The sequence below is a fragment of the Ursus americanus genome, chromosome X (assembly GCF_024610735.1).
Source record: "Ursus americanus isolate L20-20 chromosome X, mUrsAme1.1.p, whole genome shotgun sequence".
NCBI classification, from domain to species: Eukaryota; Metazoa; Chordata; class Mammalia; order Carnivora; family Ursidae; genus Ursus; species Ursus americanus.
This window is the reverse complement of record NC_142164.1, coordinates 67,999,967-68,025,690: the sequence shown is the minus strand read 5'-3', so window position 1 is coordinate 68,025,690 and position 25,724 is coordinate 67,999,967. Positions and strand designations below refer to the sequence as shown.

At 38.2% G+C, this 25,724-nt stretch overlaps 1 protein-coding gene across 7 annotated transcripts in view; it reads right to left on the bottom strand.

The window, feature by feature from the left end:
- OPHN1 (oligophrenin 1) overlaps positions 1–25,724 on the bottom strand; it is a 521,428-nt gene that overhangs the window by 107,579 nt on the left and 388,125 nt on the right. For all 7 annotated transcript variants that reach the window (XM_045795443.2, XM_045795441.2, XM_045795445.2 and 4 more), the window contains 2 exons: positions 23,659–23,717; positions 22,402–22,507 (listed from right to left, as the gene is read on the bottom strand). In XM_045795443.2, coding sequence (XP_045651399.1) covers positions 22,402–22,507; positions 23,659–23,717 — 165 coding nt within the window. The remainder of the gene's footprint in view (positions 1–22,401; positions 22,508–23,658; positions 23,718–25,724) is intronic.

Sequence of the window (25,724 nt, the reverse complement as noted above, 5' to 3'; positions counted from 1 at the left end):
TATCATAAGCACCGGAGAACAAAATTGGAACTTTTAGAATTCTGCTACAGTGGGGGATGTCCCTGGCATAAAGGTGCTCAGGTAGGGAAGCGAGGCAGAATCCCAGGTGGGACAGCATGGTCTCAGGATGCCCAGGGTCACAAAAAGAATGGGGGTGCTCGAGTGTGGCAGAGTTCCCAGGCATGACAATGGGGAAGCCAGCTGAAAAGAGTGAATCTAGGCATGGGGTTTCTGCCTTGTATTGCCATAAACTGCAAACCGCTGAACTGTCCTTGGACTACTCTCCAGGCAGGGGTCAATCCAAAGGCAGAAGCACGGTGACACCTCCCTCAATCCCCTGGGAGGAACAGCTTGAGTCCATGCTGAAGGAGTCAGTAAAGACTAGAGACTCGAAACTGGGTTGCATGTCTGAGATAAAAATGCTCGATGATAGTCTGGGTGAACACAGAGTACACACAGAAACCAGGGAGACAAAAGTGATTGTCTGTTTGTCTGTGAGGGCTCACTGAAGAGCGGGGGATTTGAACTTTCAGCCCCGGGAGTAGAGATCAGTGCTAAAAGCCTACAGGGAGCAAAACAGCACCACAGAGTGCAATCTGGAGCCACTTACACTGAACCTGGCCTGATGGCACAAGGGGTGCAATTGCACCAGGGCAAGGACACCTGAGAATCAATGCAAGCGGCCCCTCCCCCAGAAGACCAGCAGGAACAACTGGTTATCACAAAGTTTCCTGGTCATAGAGAACTGTAAATTTTCAGCTCTAGGGAAAACAGTATATAGCATTAGTGGGTTTTTGATATTATTATTATTCTTTAGTCTTTCAGGTTCATTTATTTTCGGCAAATTTCTTTTTTTTTTCCAATCTTTGCATTCATTGCATTTTATTTTATTTTTGTGTATATATATATACATATATATGTATATATATATTTTATTTTTGTGTATATATATGTATATATATATGTTATTATTTTTGTGTATATATATGTACATATATATATGCATATATACATATATATATACATATATACATATACATATATACATATATATATATATTTCTTTTTTCTTTCCTTCCTATTTTGGTATCTAGCTTCTTTTAACAAACAGACCAAAATATATCCATGATCTAGTTTATTGTTCTGTTTTACTTCTTGTTTGATTTTTTTCTTTTCTTTTCTTTTTTATTTTGTGTTTGTTTTCTTCTGGTTTGTTTTGTTTCTTTTTTCTGGTCTTGTTGTTATTATTTTTGTCTTTGCTCTCTTTTTCTTCTTTTATTTTCTGGACATAATGATGAAAGAGAGAAACTCACCCCAAAAGAAGGAACAGGAGGAAACACTCACTGCCAGGGATTTAATCAATATGGATATAAATAGGATGTTGGAACTAGAATTCAAAACAGTGATTATAAAGATACAAGCTGGGCTTGAAAAAGGGATAAAGACACTAGAGAATCCCTTACTATAGAAATTAAAGAACTAAAATCTAATCACGGCAAAATTAAAAATGCTATTACTGAGATGCCGTAAAAACTGAAGGCTCTAACAGCTAAAATAAATGAGGGAGAACAGAGAGTCATTGATATAAAAGACAAAATGATGGAAAAAAGGAAGCTGAGAAAAAGAGAAAAACAACTACTGGATCATGAAGGGAGGCTTCGGGAAATCAGTGACACCATAAAGTGAAATAATATCTGAATAATAGGGGTCCCCAGAAGATAAAGGGGGGGCAGAAGATTTGTTTGAAAGAAAAATATAGCTGAGAACTTCCCCAATTTGGGGAGGGAAACAGGTATTCAAGTCCAGGAGGCACAGAGAAAGCCCAACAAAAGTAGTAAAAATAGGTCAGCATCTCAACATGTAATAGTGAAGCTTGCAAATTCCACAAAGAGAAAATCCTGAAAGCAGGTCAGGACAAGAGGTCCTTAACCTACAAGGATAGAAACATAAGGCTGGCAGCAGACCTAGGCACAGAGACCTGGCAGGCCAGAAAGGACTGCAATGATATATTCAATGTGCTAAATGGGAAACATATGCAGCCAAGAATACTTTATTCAGCAAGTCTGTCATTCAGTATAGAAGGAGAGATAAAGAGTTTTCAGGACAAATGGAAAATAAAGGAATTCATGAACACTAAACCAGCCCTGCAAGAAATATTAAAGAGATCCTTTGAGCAAAGAGAGAGCCCAAAAGTAACAAAGACCAAAAACGGACAGAAACAATCTACAGAAACATTGACTTTACAGATAATACAATGGCACTAAATTCATATCTTTAATTACTCTGATGTAAATGGACTAAATACTCCAATCAAAAGATATTGGGTAGCAGATTGAATAAAAAGCCAATACCCATCAATATGCTGTCTACAAGAGGCTGATTTTAGATAAAAAGACATCTACAGATTGAAAAAGGAAGGGGTGGAGAAACATTTATCATGCTAAAGAACATCAAAGAAAGCTGGAGTAGCAATCCTTATATCAGACAAAATAGATTTTAAACCAAAGACTGTAATAAGAGATGAAGAGGGAAACTATAACAATAAAAGTGTCTATCCAACAAGAAGACCTAGCAACTATAAATATTTATGCCCCTAATTTGGGAGCAGCCAATTATATAAACCAATTAATAACAAAATTAAAGAAACACATTGATAATAATACAATATTAGTAGGGGATTTTAACATGCCACACACAACAATGGACAGATTATCTAAGCAGATGATCAACAGGGAACAAGGGGTTTGAATGATGCACTGGACTAGATGGACTTCACAGATATTCAGAGCATTTCACCCTAAAGCAACAGAATACACATTCTTCTTGAGTGCATATAGAACATTCTCCGGGATAGATCACATACTGGGTCACAAATCAGGCCTCAACTGGTACAAAAGGATTGAGATTATACCATGCATACTTTCAGACCACAATGCTTTGAAACTTGAACTGAATCACAAGAGAAAATTTGGAAGCAACACAAATACACGGAGGTTAAAGAGCATCCTACTGAAGAATGAGTGGGTCAACCAGGAAATTACAGAAGAATTACAAACATGCATGGAAAGAAATGAAAATGAAAACATAGCAGTTCAGAACCTTTGGGATGCAGTAAAGGCAGTCCTAAGAGGGAAGTATATAGCAATAAAGGCCTTTCTCAAGAAACAAGAAATGTCTCAAATACACAATCTAACCTTACACCTAAAGGAGCTGGAAAAACAACAGCAAATAAAGCCTAAATCCAGCAGAAGAGAAATAATAAAGATTAGAGCAGAAATCAATGAAATAGAATTAAAAAAGAAACAGTTGAACAGAACAATGAAACTAGGAGCTGACTCTTTGAAAGAATAACATTGACAAACCCCTAGCCAGGCTTAACAAAAAGAAAAGAGAAAGGAACCAAATAAATAAAATCACGAATGAAAGAGGACAGATCACAACAGCCACCAAAGAAATACAATTATAAGAACATATTATGAGGAACTACATGTCAAAAAATTAGGCAATCTGGAAGAAATGGATGAATTCCTAGAAACATATAAACTACCAAAACTGAAACAAGAAGCAATAGAAAACCTGAACAGACCCATAACCAACAAAGAAATTGAAGCAGTAATCAAAAATCTCCCAACAAATAAGAGTCCAGGGCCAGATGGCCTCCCATGGGAATTCTACCAAATATTTAAAGAAGAATCAATATCTATTCTTCTGAAGTTCTTTCAAAAAATAGAAATGGAAGGAAAATTTCCAAACTCATTCTATGAGACCAGCATTAGCTTGATCCCAAAACCAGACATAGACCCCACAGAAAAGGAGAATTACAGACCAATATCCCTGATGAACATGGATGCAAAAATTCTCACCAAGATACTAGCTAGCTAATAGGATCCAATATTAAATTAAAAAGATTATTCACCATAACCAATTGCAACTTATTTCTGGGCTGCAAAGGTGGTTCAACATCTGTAAATCAATCAATGTGATAAACCATATTAATAAAAAAAGAACAAGAAACATATGATCCTCTCAATAGATGCAGAAAAAGTATTCAACAAAATACATGATCTTTCTTGAAGAAAACCCTTTGCCATGTAGACATAGAGGGAACATACCTCAATACCATAAAAATCATATACAAAAAACCCACAGTAAATATCATCCTCAATGGAGAAAAACTGAGAGCTTTTCCCCTAAGGTCAGGAACATGACAGGGATGTCCACTCTCACCACTGTTGCTTGATACACTACTGGAAGTCCTAGCCTCAGCAATCAGACAACAAAAAGAAACAAAAGGCATCTAAATCAGCAAAAGGGAAATCAAACATTCACTCTCAAACACTCACACAAGATACTCTATGTAGAAACTCTAAAAGATTCCACTCCAAAAAATACAGGAATTCAGCAAGTTGCTGTATATAAAATCAATGCACAGAACTCAGTTGAATTTATATACACTAACAATGAGGCAGAAGAAAGAGAAATCAAGGAATTGATCTCATTTACAATTGCACCAAAAACCATATGATACCTAGGAATAAACCTAACCGAGAGGTAAAGGATCTGTATTCTGAAAACTATAGAACACTTATAAAAGAAATTCAGGAAGACACAAAGAAATGGAAAAACATTCCATGCTACACATTCAATACAATCCCTATCAAAATACCACCAACATTTTTCACAGAGCAGGAACAAACAATCCTAAAATTTCACAATGTCCCTTGATGTTTCCTCAATGGGGAAAAACTGACAGCTTTTCCTCTAGGGTCAGGAACAAGACAGGGATGGCCACTCTCACCATTGTTATTTAACATAGTACTGGAAGCTTTAGCCTCAGTGATCATACAACAAAAAGAAATAAAAGGCATGTAAATCAGTAGTAAAGAAGTGAAACTTTCAATATTCACTGACAACATGATACTCTATGTAGAAAACCTGAAAGACTTCGCCAAAAAAATGCTAGAACTGATACACAAATTCTGTAAAGTCACAGGATACAAAATTAATGTACAGAAATAATGAAGCTTCAGAAAGAGAAATCAAAGAATTAATCCCATTTAAAATTATATCAAATACCATAAGATACCTAGGAATAAACCTAACCAAAGAGGTAAAAGATACATACTCCAAAAAGTATAGAAGATTTATGAAAGAAACTGAAGATGACACAAAGAAATGGAAAAACATCCCATGCTCATGGATTGGAAGAACAAAATATTGTTAAAATGTCTACGCTACCCAAAGCAATATACACATTTAATGCAATCCCTATCAAAATACCACCAGCATTTTTCACACAGCTAGAGGAGATAATCCTAAAATTTGTATGGAACCACAAAAGACCCCAAATAGCAAAGCAAGTTTGAAAAAGAAAAGCAAAGCTGGAGGCATCACAATTCTGGACTTCAAGTTATATTACAAATATGTAGTGATAAAGACAGTATGGTTTTAGCACAAAAAAAGACACATAGATCAGTGGAACACAACAGAGAACTTAGAAATGGACCCCTAATTATACTGTCAACTAATCTTCAACAAAGCAGGAAAGAATATCTTAGATAAAGAAGACAGTCTCTTCAACAAATGGTGTTGGGAACAGTAGATAGCAATCTGCGAAAGAATGAAACTGGACCACTTTCTTATACCATAGACAAATGCAAATTCAAAATGGATGAAAGACATGGACCCTCAACTCTATGGTCAACTAATCTTTGACCAAACAGGAAAGAATATCCAATGGAAAAAAGACAGTTTCTTCAAAAAATGGTGTTGGGAAAATCAGTCACATGCAGAAGAATGAAACTGGACCATTTTCCTACAACATACACAAAAATAGACTCAAAATGGATGAAAAACCTAAAAGTGAGACAGGAATCCATCAAAATCCTAGAAGAGAACACAGGCAGCAACCTCTTCGACCTCGGCTGCTGCAAATTCTTTCTAGATACATCTCCAAAGGCAAGGGAAACAAAGGCAAAAATGAACTATTGGGACTTCATCAAGATAAAAAGCTTTTGCACAGCAAAGGAAACAGTCAACAAAACCAAAAGACAACTGACAGAATGGGAGAAGATATTTGCAAATGACATATCAGATAAAGGGCTAGTACCTAAAATCTATAAAGAACTTATCAAACTCAACACCCAAGGAACAAATAATCTAATCAAGAAGTGGGCAGAAGACACGAACAGACATTTCTGCAAGGAAGACATCAGACCCATGGCCAACAGACCCATGAAAAAGTACTCAACATCACTCGGCATCAGGGAAATACAGATAAAACCCACAAAGATATACCACCTCACACCAGTCAGAATGGCTAAAATTAAGAAGTCAGGAAACAAAAGATGTCGGTGAGGATGCAGAGAAAGGGGAACCCTCCTACGCTTTTGGTGGGAATGCAAGATGGTGCAGCCACTCTGGAAAACAGTATGGAGGTTCCTCAAAAAGTTGAAAATAGAGCTACCCTTCGGCTCAGTAATTGCACTACTGGGTATTTACCCCAAAGATATAAATGTAGTAATCTGAAGGGGCACCTGCACCCCAATGTTTATATCAGTAACGTTCACAATAGCCAAACTATGGAAAGAGCCCCGGTGTCCATCGACAGATGAAGAAGTGGTATATACATACAATGTCAAAAATGAAATCTTGTCGTTTGCAATGAAATGGATGTAACTAGAGGGTATTATGCTAAGCAAAATAAGCCAACTGGAGAAAGACAATTATCATATGATCTCACTGATACATGGGATTTGAGAAACAAGGCAGAGGATTATAGGGGAAGAGAGGAAAAAATGAAACAAGATGAAACGAGAGAGGGAGACAAACCATAAGAGACTCTTAATCTCAGGAAAAAATCTGAGGGTTGCTGGAGTGGAGGAGGGTGGGAGGGATGGGGTGGCTGGGTGATGGACATTGGGGAGGGTATGTGTTGTGGTGAGCACTGTGTATTGTATAAGACTGATGAATCATAGGTCTGTACCTTTGAAATAAATAATACAATAAAAAACTTTTGATGAAAGTCAGCATTTAAGCATAACAATATAAATGATAAATAATAACTATAATTTTAAGTAAGAATTTCAGAAAACAACTTAAATAATAAAGGATATATATCCAAACAAATAGCCAATATTATCCTAAGTGGTAAAACACTAGCATTTCAGATAAAATAAGAAACTAATAGGGATGTCCCGTTACTGTTTATTGTTTTGTATTTAATTTTTAATTTTATATAAAAATTACATATGCATGTGTTTTAAAGGGTCACTTAATTCTGTAACACATGTTATGAAAAAATAATCATTTCTCCTTTCTCAGAGACAGCCTCTCATAAAAGGAACCATATAGAAAGCAATACCTTTTCCCTATTTTAGCAATAGGTAGGTGGCAAACCAAATAAATTCCACTCTCAATAGTACCAAACATATAAAATACTTAGAAGTCAACAGGAAAGGTTACAGAAACCAAATAAATATGTTTATTATAGCATTGTTCATGATGGCAAAATCCTGGAAACAATGTGAATGTCATCAATAGTACTAGATGAATAAATTGTGCTACATCCCCACTGTTATTATGCACCTAATAAAAAGAGTTATACTGGTTGCTTTGAATAGACTTCTATGAAGTAGGGTTGAATAAGAAAACATGCCGAAAAATGTTAAGACTATTTTTTTCAAGGCTGTTATTCAAGAAATCTGTCTGCATTGAAAAACAGTAACAAAAGACTTGTATAATGATATTTTTGCATGTACATAAAATTACACATATATAGTAAATAAAGAACTATTTTAACATAAAAAAACAACCAAAAAACCCCCCAAAAACAAAAAACCTAAAAACCAAAAATGGATGAAAGACCTAAATGTGAGACAGGAAACCATCAAAATCCTAGAGGAGAACACAGGCAGCAACCTCTTTTATATCAGCTGTAGCAACTTGTTACTAGATATGTCTCTGGAGGCAAGAGAAACAAAAGCAAATGTGAACTACTGGACTTCATCAAGATAAAAAGCTCTGCACAGTGAAGGAAACAATCAACAAAACTAAAAGGCAACCTACAGAATGGGAGAAGATATTAGCAAATGACATATCTGATAAAGGGTTAGTATCCAAAATCTATAAAGAACTCATCAAACTCAACACCCCAAAACCAAATAATCCAGTTAAGAAATGGGCAGAAGACATGAATGGACATTTTTTCAAAGAAGACATCCAGATGGCCAACAGACACATGAAAAGATGCTCAAAATCACTCAGCATGAGAGCAATACAAACCTAAACTAGAATGAGATATCACCTCACACCTGTCACGATGGCTAAAATTAACAACACAGGAAACAGCAAATGTTGGTGAGGACGCAGAGAAAGGGGAGCCCTCTTACACTGTTGGTGGGAATGCAAACTGGTGCAGCCACTCTGGAATACAGTATGGGTATACCTCAAAACATTAAAAATAGAACTACCCTACAACCCAGCCACTGCATTACTAGATATTTTCTCAAAGGATTCAAAAATATTGATTCAAAGGGATACATGCACCCCGATGTTTATAGCAGCATTATGAATAATAGCCAAATTATGGAAAGAGCCCAAATGTCCATCAATTGATGAATGGATAAAGAAGTGGTCTATAAATACAATGGAATATTACTCAGCCATCAAAAGGAATGAAATCTTGCCATTTGTCATGATGTGGATAGAGCTAGAGTGTATTATGGTAAGGGAAAATAGTCACAGAAAGACAAATAACATATGATTTCATTCATATTTGGAATTCAAGAAACAAAACAAATGAACATAGGGAAAAAAAGAGAAGCAAATCAGCAAACAGACTCTTAACTGTAGAGAACAAGCTGAGGGGTACTGTAGGAGAGGTGGATGGGGGATGGGTATTAAGGACAGCACTTGTGATCAGCACTGGTCATTGTATGGAAGTGAAGAATCACTACATTCTAGCACCGGAACTAAGATTACACTATTTGTTAACTATCTGGGTGTTAAATAAAAACTTAAAAAGGAAAAAAAAAAGAAAATGCAAGCTGTGCTACAAAATCACAAAACATTTTCACACCCAAGAAAATTTACAGTGCCCCATCATCCAATAAGTAGTCCATATTCAGATTTTCTCAAATGTCATGCAAAAAAAATATTTTATAGTTGGGTTTTTGCAAATCCAGGTCCAGAGTTCATGCACTTCATTTGTTTATGTTTCTTTAGTCTCTTAATACAGAACAGTACCCATAACTCTGTTTTCCAGGACAGGGAAAAGGCCAAGCTAGTTTCTTAACAAAATGTCAAGCACTCCGTATTTTTCTATACCCTCTATTTTTTGTAAATTGGAAAGGTCTAATTTGATTCAGGTTAAACTTTTTTGGCAGAATTATTTGAGCTCTATTGTGTACTTCTTACTGTATCCTATCAAGAGGCACATAAGGTCAGTTTGGTCTCTATTATTAGTGACACTAACTTTGATCAATTAATTAAGGTGGTGTTTGCCACATAGCTTGATTATAAAGATACATTTTTTTTTCATTTGTAACTAGTAACTAATCTGTGGGTAATACATTGAAATTATGTGACTCTTGTTCCTGAACAATCTTTTACCCAATCGTTTTGATGTATGCCTGAAACAGGGTGCTGAGGTTATAAACTACTGGTTTGTCTAATTCTATTATTCCTCCCACATCGATTAGCTGGCATTCTTCTATAAGGAAGAGCTTTCCTTATTCTATGTATCTACCATAAATTTTTATTTGTTCAAAGAGTTATACTCAAGTACACTATTTTAATTTTTGATGCTTATGTTGACTCCAGATGTAATCAGTGTCAGCCTTTTCAAGCAGGTTCCTGTGTCCTTGTGACATGACTGTATTAGTACTTGAGCTCTTACTTGCTTACAAAGGTACATTTTATCCTAGGCTCACCTATTATTTTCCTAGCCTCAAACCTGTAATCAGCCATTTCTCTAAGAAGCCTTGGTGCTTTTGAGAAGTGAATGTTATTTAGAAACAAAGATCGGGGCATTATGTATGTTCATTGCTTTTTTTGGGGGGAGGTCAGAATCACTTCAACACTGGTTCAGTGAATAGAAGTTTTGTTGTTTTGTTGGGGTTGTTTTTGGTTTTATTTTATTTAAATTCAAGTTAGTTAACATATAGTGTATTAGTTTCAAAGTAGAATTTAGTGATTCATCAGTTGCATATAAAACCCAGTGCTCATTACATTAAGTGCCCTCTTTAATGTCCATCACCCAATTACACCGTACCGCTACCCACCTCCCTTCCAGCAACCCTCAGTTTGTTCTCTAATATGAGTCTCTTATGATTTGCTTCCCTCTCTATTTTCATCTTAATTATTTTTCCTTCCCTTCCCCTATCTTCATCAGTTTTGTTTCTTAAATTCCACATATGAGTGAAATCATACTCTATTTGTCTTTCTCTGACTGACTTACTTAGCTTAGCATAATACATTCTAGATCCATTGTTTTGTTTTAAAATCAGGAGTTCAGGGGCCCCTGGGTGGCTCAGTCATTAAGCATCTGCCTTCTGCTCAGGTTGTGATCCCAGGGTCATGAGATCAAGCCCCACATCGGGCTCCCTGCTTAACAGGGAGCCTGCTTCTCCCTCTCTCACTACTCCTGCTTGTGTTCCCTCTCTCTGTCAAATAAAATAAATAAAATCTTAAAAAAAGAAAACTATTAAAAAAATAAATAAATCATGAGTTCATATTGCCTTTTTCAATTCAACTTTACCATTATAGATTTTTTTCTTTGTATCTTACATTTTATATCCTTATCTCTTTTTCTTACACCATAAATCTTGTCTTCTGATATTAATATATTTACTTTTTTCTTTATCCTTGTGATATATATAAACATAAAATAGTTTCAAATTTAATTATAATATTATTACTACTTTTAAACGTACTGGGTGATGCTTACTACTTTTTTGTAGTTTTTCTTGTTTTTAAAATATTATGTCATTAAGGATGAGTCAGGGGACTGTGTTTATAAATTAGTTGAAATAACTATTTTCTTTATGTGACTATGTTATCAATTTGATAAACATTTAGATTCATTTGCTTTTTAAAAAGACTTATTTATTTGAGAGAGAGAGAGACCACGCATGAGCAGGGGGAGGGGCAGAAGGAGAGGGAGAAGCTAACTCCCTTTGAGCAGGGAGGGAGCCTGATGTGGGTCTTGATCCCAGGACGTGGAGATCATGACCTGAACCAAAGGCAGAGGCTTAAAGGACTGAGCCACCCAGGCATCCCTCATTTACTTTTTTATCTTCAATTTCAGGGCTTATAATCCTTGATTGAATTTTACTTTTTGGATATATAAAACGTTACTATGGTTCAAAAGTCAAAACCATACAAGGAGGTGGATTTAGAGGAATGTGGTTCTCATCTCTATCCCTTCTACCCTATTCACCACCTACCCCCTTTAGTAATCATTTTCATTAGTTTCTTTTTTCCTTTTGGATATTTGTACCTCTTAATCTCCTTCATCCATCCCCCCACTCACCTCCTCTCTGACAAACACCAGTTTGTTCTCTGTATTTAAGAGTCTGTTTTGTTTGTTTTGTCTTTTAGATTCCACAGTATTTGTCTTTCTCTGATTTATTTCACCTAGCATAATACCCTCTAGCACAATCCATGTTGTTGCAAATGGCAAGATTTTATTCTTTTTACGGCTGAGTAATATTCCATTATATATGTGTGTGTGTGTGTATATATATATATATATACGTACACACATCCATTATATATATATATATATCTTCTTTTTCCACTCATCTATGGATGGACACTTGGGTTGCTTCATTATCTTGGCTATTGTAAATAATGCTACAATAAACATAGGGGTGTATATATCATTTTGAGTCAGTGTTTTTGTATTGCTTGGGTAAATCCAGTAGTGGAATTACTGGATCATATGGTAATTCTATTTTTTAATTTTTTGAGGAAACTCCGTACTGTTTCCACAGTGGTTGCACCAATTTACATTCCTACCAACAGTGCATGAGGATTCCTTTCTCTCCACATCCTCACCAATACTTGTCATTTCTTGTCTTTTTGATACTAGACATTCTGCCAGGTGATATCTGATTATGGTTTAGATTTGTATTTCCCTGAAAGTAACTGACGTTGAGCATCTTTTCATATATCTGTTGGCCATCTGTATGTCTTCTTTGGAAAAATGTCTATTTAGATCTTTTACCCATTTTTAAAACAGGTGGTTTGGGAATTTTTGGTGTTGAGTTGTATGATTTATGTTTTTTGGATATTAACTTATCAGATTAATATCTTCTTCCATTCGCTAGGTTCCCTTTTTGTTTTGTTGATGGTTTCATTTACTGTACTTATTAGTTTGTTTTTACAACAACTTTATTGAAATATATTTCACATACCACACAATTCACCCTTTTAATGTTTTTTTTCCAATTGTTTTTAGTATATTTGCAGAGTTGTGTAACCATCATTAACTATCTAATTTCAGGGTATTTTCACCACACTAAAAAGAAACCCCATAGTAGTCACTCCCCATTCCCTCCCATGTCCCTACCTCCCAGCCCTAGGCAAACACTGACCTACTTTTGGTCTTTATAGATTTGTCTGTTCTGAACATTTTGTATAAATGGAATCATATAATATGTGCTATTTTGTGTCTGGCTTTTTACTTAGCATAATATTTTCAAAGCTCATCCCTGTTGTAGCATGTAATGAAGCATGTGCTTCATTTCTTTTTTTAAGATTTTATTTATTTATCTGAGAGAGAGACAGCAGGAGCAAGAGCATAAGCAAGAGGAGGGGCAGAGGGAGAGAGCAAGAGTGGGGGAGGGGCAGAGGGAGAGGGAGAAGCAGACTCCCAGCTGAGCAGGGAGCCAGACCAGAGGCTGGATCCCAGCACACTGAGATCATGACCTGAATCGAAGGCAGATGCTAAACTGACTGAGCCACTCAGGTGCCACAGTGCTTCATTTCTTTTTATCATTGAATAATATTTCATTGTATGTTTATACCACATTTTATTTTTTTATTTATCGGTTGATGGTCATTTAGGTTGTTTCCACCTTTGGGCAACTATGATTAATGATACTGTGGATATTTGCGTATATGTTTTTATGTGGACATAAGTTCTCATTTCTCATTACTATATACCCAAGAGTAGAATTGCTGGGTCATGTGGTTTTACTTTTTGAGTCATTAGTTTTTTTATTTATCTCACTGTGTGCTTAATTTGACAAAAGTAAGAAAACATGTGTTTAATATTCTTATATATTCTTATTTTCCTCCTTTTTTTTCTTATAAAAAAGGGTAGCATACTCATATACCTTGATTTAAACTTTGGTTTTTTTTTTTTTTTTTTTTTTGCTGTTGTTCTCTGTTATACACCCTGAAATTTGTAATGCATTCTAGAAATTGCTAGCAAAAAAGTTTGTAGATATTTTCCTTATTCTTTTTTGACTGTATAATACTACATTGTTTGAATATACTATTATTTACTCAGTAGTCCCCTATTGTTGGATTCTTTCGTATGTCCAACCTTTTGCTATTAAAAAATTGTGCTGCAGTGATGAACCTTGTGCAGATGTTGTTTGGTACTTCTGAAGGTGTGTCTTCAGGGTAGTTGTCTAAAAGTAGAATTTCTAGGCACAGGGTAAGTGAATATGCAGACTTGTTAGATCTTGTCAAATTCTCCTCCTCTAGTTACGTATTGCATTAATGCTAGCAATGTAGTAGAGTATCTATTTGCTCCAAAGTCTCATCAACAGACAATACGGTCATGTGTATTGTCAATAAATACCATTTATTGACAAAATGAGGTTTTGTCAATAAATGGTATCTCAGTGCAGGTTTAATTTGTACTCTTCTCATTTGAGAAAATGAGCAGTATTTCATATATTTAAGGGTATTTGTTTTTCTATTTCTGTGTCTTGTGGGTCTGTGTCTCTTGTTCCTTTAGTTCTAGGCTTTTTGAGGACCAAGATTCTTGACGTAAGGCACTAGCCAGCCTTTGGGTGGATGGAAGCAGGTGCTTCTCACTAGCTGCTAGCAGAAGAATTCTTAGCTGAGTCCTTGGCTCCTGTCACATACTAACACTCTTAGAAAATCAGAGCAGGAATAACTATTTGAGATTAGCTAGTTCAGTCCCCTCATATTATAGATGAATAAACAGAGGCCCAGAGAGTAGGAGGGACTTTCTTTAGTTCACACAGAAAATTAGTGATAATGTGGAAATTGAACCCAATTTCTCTTTCCCCCAGGGCAACGTCAAATTAATATGCAAATGATTTATGTGCTGATTGCTGTATTTTCACTGATATTATCACAAACAACTTTTTGGAAAGAAACTGCCTCTTAATGTTTTCTATTAGCCCAAATTACAAATATTGACAATAAATATAAAAGGCATCCTCTTGTTAATTCTGCATATTTATCTACATTAGTGTCTAAAATACTCATTTGTTATAGAAGTACAAAAAACACAGAATGCCAGAGCTGCACTGAATCTTGGTGATATCTCATTATATCAGAGGGAAACCTGAGATCCAGAGATGCTGAATTTATCACAGAGGGACACCAAGAGGGCCATTTAGCCTGGAGCCTCACCTTCACTAAGGGCTTCAAATTTAGGTATTTAAGATCCTCTCCAAATGAGGTTAAAATGTATGATTACTGAGAGTTAAGATGGCAGAGGAGTAGGGGACCACTTTTTCAGTCGGTCCCCTGAGTCGAGCTGGATAGGTACCAGACCAGCCTGAACATCCACGGAATCAGCCTGAGACGCAGGAAGATACATCTGGATCTCTAAAAATGAACATCTCCAGCGCTGAGTATTGAGGTACGAAGCGGGGAGCCATGAAACCGCACACAGATATCGGAAGATAAATGGAAGGGGGAGGGAGCCACCGTGTTCGGGCGCCGGGAAGCAGTAGCCACCTGCATGGGGGAGCGGGCGGACTCGCAGATGGCACCTGCAAGACAGTAGACTGAGACTGTGAGCCTGGAGCACAGGTCACCAGACTTCTCACGGAACTCTGGAACTCTGGTGTGCTCAATGGGAACAGACCAAGACCGGGAGCTCGGGGAGCGCGTGGGGGGGGGCGGCTGGTGGCTGGCGGTGTTAGAAACACAAAGGACAGAGACACGACGGCACTAGAAGTGAGGGCTGGGATGCCGGGTGTGGGGCGCACACCCCAGGACACTGCAGGGTTGAGCAGCACCAACAGTAACAGAGTTAAAGTGGCCAGAACATCAGTGGAGAACGGTCTGCAATCCCTCTGTTCTGAGACAGAGGCTGAGATTCGGCCACTGCTGCTCTGACTCTCAGAAGAGGCACAGCAAACCGCCAGGGAAAGCCCCCAGAGAACAAAAGCCTGGAACTAGCAGCTCACAGTGTGCCCATCCCCATCCCCCCTCGCAGGGAACACGGAGACTCTACAAACAGGGTTACCTGAGTATCAGTGCGGCAGGCCCCTCCCCCAGAAGGCAGGCTGAAAAACCAAGAAGCCCACATCCCGGGGCACCTGGGTGGCACAGTCATTAAGCGCCTGTGTTCGGCTCAGGGCGTGATCCCGGAGTTCCAGAAAGGAGTCCCTCATCCGGCTCCTCCACTGGGAGCCTGCTTCTTCCTCTCCCACTCCCCTGCTGTGTTCCCTCTCTCGTTGGCTGTCTCTCTGCCACATAAATAAATAAAATCTTTAAAGAAGAAGCCCACATCCCTAAGATCCCTATAAAACAAGTGTGCAAGGCCTGGGTCCTGGTCAATAATTTGGGCTCTGGACAACCCCGCATCCTCTCCTCATCAGAATGACAAGAAGGAGAAATCCCCCCCAGCAAAGAAAAGACAATGAGCCTGTGGCCTCTGCCACAGAACTAATGGATATAGATGTAACCAAATTATCAGAAATGGAATTCAGAGTAACAATGGTCAAGATGATGTGTAGACTTGAAAAAAGTATTAATGAAAATGTTAATGAGAATATAGAATCTCTAAGGGCGGAAATGAGAGTGAATCGGGCAGAAATTAAAAATTCTATGAGCCAAATGCAGTCAAAACTAGAGGCTCTGATGGCCAGGGTCACCGAGACAGAGGAAAGTATTAGTGAATTGGAGGATGGGTTAGTAGAAGAAAAAACAAAAATACAAGCTGGAGGTAAAAAAATCCAAGCCCACGAATGTAGGTTACGGGAGATTTCTGACTCAATGAAACTTTCCAATGTCAGAATCATTGGCATCCCCGAGGAGGTGGAGAAAAACAGAGGTCTAGAAGAGATATTTGAACAAATTGTAGCTGAAAACTTCCCTAATCTAGCGAGGGAAACAAACATTCGTGTCCAAGAGGCAGAGAGGACCCCTCCCAAGCTCAACCATGACAAACCTATGCCACGTCACGTCATAGATCGCAAATATTAGATCCAAGGATACAATATTGAAAGCGGCCAGGGCAAAGAAATTTCTCACGTACCAAGGCAACGGTATCAGAATTATGTCAGACCTGTCTACACAGACCTGGAATGAGAGAAAGGGTTGGGGGGGCATTTTTAAAGCTCTTTCAGAGAAAAAAATGCAGCCAAGGATCCTTTATCCAGCAAGGCTGTCATTCAGAATTGATGGAGAGATAAAGACCTTCCAGAATCGCCAGTTATTAACCAATTTCGTAACCAAGAAACCAGCCCTAAAGGAGACATTAAGGGGGGGGGGGTTCTATAAAGGTAAAAAGGCCCCAAGCATGATACAGAACAGAAAGTCACAACCTATACACACAAAGACTTTACTGGCAACATGGCATCATTAACATCATATCTCTCAGGATTCAGTCTCAATGTGAATGGCATAAATGCTCCCATAATGCCACAGGGTTGCAGATTGGATAAAAAGACATGACCCATCCATTTGCTGTCTACAAGAGACTCATTTTGAACCCAAAGATACATTCAGACTGAAAGTAAAGGGATGGAATACCATCTTTCATGCCAATGGACTTCAAAAGAAAGCTGGGGTAGCAATTCTCATATCAGATAGATTGGATTTTAAACTAAAGTCTATAGTTAGACACACAGAGGGGCACTATATTATTCTTAAGGGATGTATCCAACAACTGGATATGACAATTATAAATATATATGCCCCAACAGGGGAGCAGCAAGATACACAAGCCAACTCTTAACCACAATAAAGAGACATATAGATAAAAATACATTAATAGTAGGGGACCTCAACACCCCACTATCAGAAATAGACAGAACACCCTTGCAAAAGCTAAGCAAAGAATCAAAGGCTTTGAATGCCATACTCGACGAGTTGGACCTCATAGATATATATAGAACACTACACCCCAGAACAAAAGAATACTCATTCTATTCTAATGCCCATGGAACATTCTCAAGAATAGACCATGTTCTGGGACACAAAACAGGTCTCAACCAATACCAAAAGATTGAAATTATCCCCTGCATATTCTCAGACCATGACGCTCTGAAATTGGAACTCAACCACAAGGAAAAATTTGGAAGAAACTCAAACACTTGGAGACTAAGAACTATCCTCCTCAGGAATGACTCGATAAACCAGGAAATCAAAAATCAAATTAAACAATTTATGGAGACCAACAGAATGAAAACACAACGGTCCAAAACCTATGGGATACAAAGCAGTCCTAAGGGGGAAATACATAGCCATCCAAGCCTCACTCAAAAGAATAGAAAAATCTAAAATGCAGTTTTTATATTCTCACCTCAAGAAGCTAGAACAGCAACAGAGGGACAGGCCTAATCCACTCACGAGGAAGCAGTTGACCATGATTAGAGCAGAAATCAATGAATTAGAAACCAGAAGTACAGTAGAGCAGATCAACAGGACTAGAAGCTGGTTCTTGAGAGAATCAATAAAATTGACAAACCACTGGCAAGACTTATCCAAAAGAATAGAGAAAGGACCCAAATTAATAAAATTATGAATGAAAAAGGAGAGGTCACGACCAATACCAATGAAATTGGAAGGATTATTAGAAACTTTTATCAACAGCTATATGCCAATAAATTAAGCAATCTGAAAGAGATGGAGGCCTTCCTGGAAACCTATAAACTACCAAGACTGAAACAGAAAGAAACTGATTTTTTAAACAGGCCAAATAATTATGAAGACATTGAAACAGTGATTAAAAACCTTCCAAAAAACAAAACGACAGGGCCTGAAGGATTTCCTGTGGAATTCTACCAAACATTCAAAGAAGAAATAATACCTATTCTCCTAAAGCTATTTCAACAAATAGAAACAGAAGGAAAGCTACCAAACTCATTCTATGAGGCTGATATTACCCTGATCCCCAAACCAGGCAAAGACCCCACCAAAAAGGAGAATTACAGACCGATTTCCCTAATGAATATGGATGCCAAAATCCTCAACAAGATCCTGGCTAATAGAATCCAACAGTACATTAAAAGGATTATCCATCATGACCAAGTGGGATTCATCCCTGGGATTCAAGTGTGGTTCAACATTCGGAAAACGATCAGCGTGATACATCATATCAACAAGAAAAGACTCAGGAACCATATGATCCTCTCAATTGATGCAGAAAAAGCATTTGACAAAATACAGAATCCTTTCCTGATTAAAACCCCTCAGAGTGTAGGAATAGAGAGTACATTTCTCAATCTCATAAAAGCCATCTATGAAAAGCCTACAGCAAATATAATTCTCAATGGGGAAAAGCTGGAAGCCTTTCCCTTAAGATCAGGAAAACGACAAGGATGCCCACTCTCGCCACTATTATTCAACATAGTACTAGAAGTCCTTGCAACTGCAATCAGACAACAAAAAGGGATCAAAGGTATTCAAATTGGCAAAGAAGAAGTCAAAATGTCTCTCTTCGCAGATGACATGATACTGTAAGTGGAAAACCCAAAAGAATCCACTCCCAAACTATTAGAATTTATAGAGCAATTCAGTAATGTGGCGGGATACAAAATCAATGCTCAGAAATCAGTTGCATTTCTATACACGAATAATGAGACTGAAGAAAGAGAAATTAGGGAATCCATCCCATTTACAATAGCACCAAAAACCATACGTTACCTTGGAATTAACTTAACCAGAGACGTAAAGGACCTATATTCTAGAAACTATAAATCACTCTTGAAAGACATTGAAGAAGACACAAAAAGATGGAAGAATATTCCATGCTCATGGATAGGAAGAATTAACGTAGTTAAAATGTCCATGCTACCCAGAGCAATCTACACTTTCAATGCTATCCCGATCAAAATACCGATGACATTTTTCAAAGAACTGGAATAAATAGTCCTTAATTTTGTATGGAACCAGAAAAGGCCCCGAATCTCCAAGGAACTGTTGAAAAGGAAAAACAAAGCTGGGGGGATCACAATGCCGGATTTCGAGCTGTACTACAAAGCTGTGATCACAAAGACAGCATGGTACTGGCACAAAAACAGACACATAGACCAATGGAACAGAATAGAGAACCTAGAAATGGATCCTCGGCTACATGCAAAAGAATGAAACTTGACCACTCTCTCACACCATACACAAAAATAAACTCCAAATGGATGAAAGACCTCGATGTGAGACAGGAATCCATCAAAATCCTAGAGGAGAACATAGGCAGCAACCTCTACAACATCGGCCAAAGCAACCTTTTTCATGACACATCTCCAAAGGCAAGAGAAACAAAAGATAAAATGAACTTGTGGGACTTCATCAAGATAAAAAGCTTCTGCACAGCCAAGGAAACAGTCAAAAAAACTAAGAGGCAGCCCACGGAATGGGAGAAGATATTTGCAAATGACACTACAGATAAAAGACTGGTATCCAAGATCTACAAAGAACTTCTCAAACTCAATACACGAGAAACAAATAAACAAATCAAAAAATGGGCAGAAGATATGAACAGACACTTTTCCAATGAAGACATACAAATGGCTAACAGACACATGAATATATGTTCAAAATCATTAGCCATCAGGGAAATTCAAATCAAAAGCACACTGAGATACCACCTTACGCCAGTTAGAATGGCAAAAATTGACAAGGCAAGAAACAACAATTGTTGGAGAGGATGTGGAGAAAGGGGATCCCTCCTACATTGTTGGTGGGAATGCAAGTTGGTATAGCCACTCTGGAAAACACTGTGGAGGTCCCTTAAAAAGTTAAAAATTGAGCTACCCCATGACCCAGCCATTGCACTACTGGGTATTTACTCCAAAGATACAGACGTAGTGAAGAGAAGGGCCATATGCACCCTAATGTTCATAGAAGCATTGTCCACAATAGCTAAATCATGAAAGGAGCTGAGACGTCCTTCAACAGATGACTGGATTAAGAAGTTGTGGTCCATATATACAATGGAATATTACTCAGCTATCAGAAAGAACGAGTTCTCAACATTTGCTGCAACATGGACGGCACTGGAGGAGATAATGCTAAGTGAAATAAGTCAAGCAAAGAAAGACAACTATCATATGATTTCTCTCATCTATGGAGCATAGGATCTAGGAAGATCGGTAGGGGAAGAAAGGGATGGGGAAAGGGGGGGTAATCAGAATGGGGAATGAAGCATGAGAGACTATGGACTCTGAGAAACAAACTGAGGGCTTCAGAGGGGAGGGGGGTGGGGGAATGGGATAGACTGGTGATGGGTAGTAAGGAGGGTATGTATTGCATGGTGCACTGGGTGTTATACGCAACTAATGAATCATTGAACTTTACATCGGAAACCGGGGATGTACTGTATGGTTACTAACATAATATAATAAAAAAACATTAAAAAAATGTATGATTACTGCATTTTTGTGAGTGTGATGATAGCTTTATTTTGAAAAATAGACACATGTAAAATGCACTGCAATTTTTCTTAGCTTGTTGTCTCATTTCTGTACTTTTTAATATACCAGGAGAAGCCTCGAGAGTGACCTGCCCATGACTGTCAGGAACGCTAGTAGCGAACTCACACCAGAACCCAGATTTGCTGACCTGTAGTCAGAGTGCTTTCTGTTGCACCATACTGCTTCATAAGAGCCAGTTGCTGGCCTTTTACAAGTCAGGTAAATTCATCTTTATCCACAACATTGGACCCTCTGGCCAAAAAGCACCACCCATGCCACTTAAACCCACCATCTTGGAGCTCATCACCAGGCCTACTCTCTATAATACTGTCTTTCCTGCCTGTCATACCTAAGCAAAAAGTTGGCCACAATCTTAACCCCTATTTCTTGAGAATCTCCTATGTGCTATGCACTTTTTCTGTGTTCATTCAAATCCACAGAACAGTCCTGCATGGGGGACAATACGATTCTCATTTTACAGATTGCCAAACAGGCTCAGAGAGGTTTATCTAAGATTATACAGCTAAGTAAGTGGTACAGCTGGGATTTAAAACCAAGTTTATCTGACTGCAAAGCCTGTGTTCAGCCTACTTTACCTGATATTACCCTTCAAGTGAGATGCATGATGACTTTGGGAGGATATATGCAAGGGCCAAGGCAAAATCACCTTCTTCATAGAGTACTCAGCCTGTCCAGGATGAAAGAGTTGGTGGCTGGGACTGAAGGAGTTGACAAACAGTTTCTCTGCAGTGCTACCCTGTGGGCCAGTCCTCTAATAGAAACTCTTCCTGATGGAGAAAGGGGAACCCTCTTACACTGTTGGTGGGAATACAAGTTGAACATACAGCTACTTTGGAAAACAGTATGGAGGTTCCTCAAAAAGTTAAAAATAGAGCTACCCTATGACTCAGCAATTGCACTACTGGGTATTCACCCCAAAGACACAGATGCAGTGAAAAGAAGGGGGCACATGCATCCCAATGTTCATAGCAGCAATGTCCACAATAGCCAAACTGTGGAAGGAGCCAAGATGCCCTTCAACAGACAAATGGATAAAGAAGATGTGGTCCATATATACAATGGAATATTACTCAGCCATCAGAAAGGATGAATACTCAGCATTTGCATCAACATGGATGGAACTGGGGGGGATTATGCTAAGTGAAATAAGTCAAGCAGAGAAAGACAATTATCATATGGTTTCACTCATTTGTGGAACATAGGGAATAGCATGGGGGACCATAGAGGAAGGGAGGGGAAAATGAAGGGGGGGGATCTGACGGGGAGACGAGCCATGAGAGACTATGGACTCTGAGAAACTAACTGAGGGTTTCAGAGGGGAAGGGGTTGGGGGGATGGGTTAGCCCAGTGATGGGTATTAAGGAGGGTATGTATTGCTATGAGCACTGAGTGTTACATGCAAACAATGAATCATGGAACACTACATCAAAAACTAATGAAGTATGGTAACTAACATAACATAATAAAAAAACAAAACAAAACAAAACAAAAAACTCTTCCTGAAAACCCAGAAGTTACTTACTTGACCAAGTGTCTTATAAGAAGTTCCAGCATCTCTCGGTTCTTTTCGGGTAGCTTATATACCAGGGAGTGAATAGCTCCCAGCCGGTAATCCAGGTTGTCAGACTCTGAGAGAGAACAGAGAGAGATAGTTTTGCTTTTTGAGCAACTGGATCAAGCAAACTCTCATACACATCCACACACAACCAGAAACACAGAGAGATGAAAAGAGAGAGATAAACAGGCACAGAGAAACAATGGCAAAGAGAGATCAAGAAAAAAAGACACTGAAACAGGGAGAGGGAGAGAGAGAGAAAGACAAAGAGACCAATAGAGAGATAAAAGACAAAGAGAGAGATAAAAACAAAGAAATAGGCCTAGAAAAGTTTTTTTTTTTTTTAAGGAAGAGAGAGTAGAAAGATGAGAACATAAGACCGTCTCTGAGGAAGTCAGAGTTCTAGGTACAGCAGGTTGTTTCTAAAGTTCCATATGTAAACTTCCACTGGAAACCCTTGCCTACCCATCTTTTTGTGGTGCTGGGAGGTATACTGTTACCTCTGGGTTTATGTGAAAATCACCGAGACAGCTCAGACTAAAGATCAAAGGTCCCTTGCCTCAACAAAAATTCATTATGAGGTCAAGTCTTCTCAATCTTTTTCCTGCACACTACAGAGAGCACAAAGCAGGAGAAGGGTCACGTAGAGATAGGGAGGAATACTCACTCATACAGTGGCCTCAGCCAAAACTTTCAATACTTCTTCAGCCGCCAAGTTTTGGGGTGATTCTGTATGCCTTATTTCCCATGCAACACTCCACTTTCACCCTCTGTTTTATCATCTAGAAAATGTGATTCTAGCACTAACAGATCAGGGGTAATAATTCATAGCATAAATGAAAAGCATTTGAAAAGGCAAAGTTATGAAGAAAAAACTAAAACAGCAACTATAATGGAACCATTTTGCTGTCCCCTAGTTATGTGAGCCAATGCTCTCCCCCTAACGGAAGAGGTACATTCAGTCAATAAAGCCCTCACACCTGTCACATCCCTCATGTTAGCCAGTTTTCTCCAACCTACTCAACTTACACTGATTTATGAAAAATAATATAATACTTGAGTTAGACAGCAAGCAAGAATACTCTCATTTGGCAGGGGACAAAAATCTATGGATATGTTTTGTTTTTTCCCCTCACTTCCTCTCAAGCAGTTTTCTAGGTTTATTGCTATGAACATTATTAAGAAGCCAAGACAACACAATTAACTAGTAACATAAATACTTACTGGCAGCAGAGACCAGCTCTTTGTGAAGTCTATAGGTCATGACAGGTTCAGAAAGATTCCTGAAATCAATGAAGACTGTCAGTTCCTTTGGGGAGGGAATAGCCAGGCCTTGGATTTTCAGTTCTGCGGGCAGCAAGGCTTAAGCTTCCAATCCCTATAGCTTAGTGTGACTACATACATATCTCTCTTCACCTGAAACTTTGTCAGAGGAATGCTACTTACTAGTAATTCAACAGAAGACCTGCAAAAGTATAAGCCAATTAGTCCTGCAGGGTCTCTAATTAGTTCCCAAAAGTGAAAGGAGTCACAAACCAGTCCTAAAAAATTCCAAAGTGGACCCACCCTGAATGCTGCCAGTAAGTCCTTGCAGTTTGATAGTTTTAGTTTTCAAAGTGCTTTTGTATCTGTCCTCCCATCTGATCTTTCCAATGATCCTGTGAGATGGAGCAGTTATTCAAATCCCAGTTTAATGGAGGAGAAAATTGAGGCCCAATAAACTTCTTTATTTAGTAAAAAAATATTGGCTGAGCACCTACAGGTTCCTGACACTGTGCCAGATATTGGGGATCTAAAGATGAGTAAGACAGACCCCAAATCTCCAAGGAGCTAATAGTCTAGTTGAGAAGAGTACCATATACAAAATTTGAAATGTAAAAGGACCAGTGTGATGATGAAATAAAGATAGGTGGTGGGTAGCTCAGAAAAAAATGATTCACTTATAATAATAATAGTAAATGCTTCACTGTTCTAAGTGATTTGCATATACTTACTAATTTAATCCTCACGACAACCCTGTAAGATAGATATTGTTATTATATCCATTTTATAAATGGGGAAACTGAAGTTCAGAAAAGTTAAATAATTCACCCAAGACAGTGCACAGCCAGTAAGTGGCAGAACTAGGCATTCTGTCTTGAGTCTATGCTCTTAATCACTATATTATACTGCCTGCCACTATTATTATTGTAGTAATCCAATTGAGAGATAATAAAGGCCTAAACAATAGTGGCATCAAGGATAGAAACAAATGATGAGGAGAATTATTTAAAAGACATTAAAGACAGAACTTCTTCAATGATTGCATATACTGGTGAGGGAGAAGGTCATCTGGCTTGTGAGACTGGATAGAATAGAAATGGATTCAGAAGGAAGTAGGGATGCTAAGCCAGAGGGACTTTTGGGATAGCCAAAGGGAGATGTCTATTAGGCAAATGGATGGAATGCCCTTCTAGATCTGGGAAGTAAATATGAAAATCATAAACCTAGGAGAGTGGCTAAAACCATGAACATAGGTGAGTGGTTAAAACCACAAGAACGGATACCACTGCTTAAGGAGAGATGGCCAACTCATAGCCAACAGCTACATGAGGCCTTCCATTTATTATTTGCCCAGAATAGTGTATAAAAAAGACATGGTATTGTATTAGTTATCAGAATATAAAAAATTGAGATATTTCACATAAAATCCGTATTTTCTACCTCTATTGACAAATGGAAAGATCTGCCTATATTGGGCCCATATGGTTATTGTGGAAGTAAATATTATTGCTGATTATATATAAACAAAGGGATCACTATGCAAATACAGGTTCAATATGTAATGTTTTAATATGAAAGTAGTCTGCTTCGTTCATTTTCGTGTCCTGGCTCCTGTGGATTTTTGAATTTTCCATCCCTCCATTATAGTAAAAAGAGAGGAGAATCCTGGAAAATATCAGGTAGAAAGTCCATAAAGGGGACTGCTAAAAATGGTCAAAAAAGGTATGAGGAAAGCCAAAGTAAGTGATATAGTAGAATCCAAAAGAGGAGAAAGTTTCAAGGAGGGCTCATTAACAGTTTCAAATGCTACATAGAAATCAAGTAAAGACTGACAATTGTACATTGTGTTTAGCACGGAGGGAGTCACTAGTGACCTTGGCAAGAGCAGCTGCAGTAGAGCAGAGGTGTTGGGAGGGACATTGCAATGGGTTAAGGAGCAAACTTGAAGGTTAGGAAGTAGACACCGGGACACGTGGGTGGCTCAGTTGGCTAAGTGTCTTCTTTCAGCTCAGGTCATGATCCCAGGG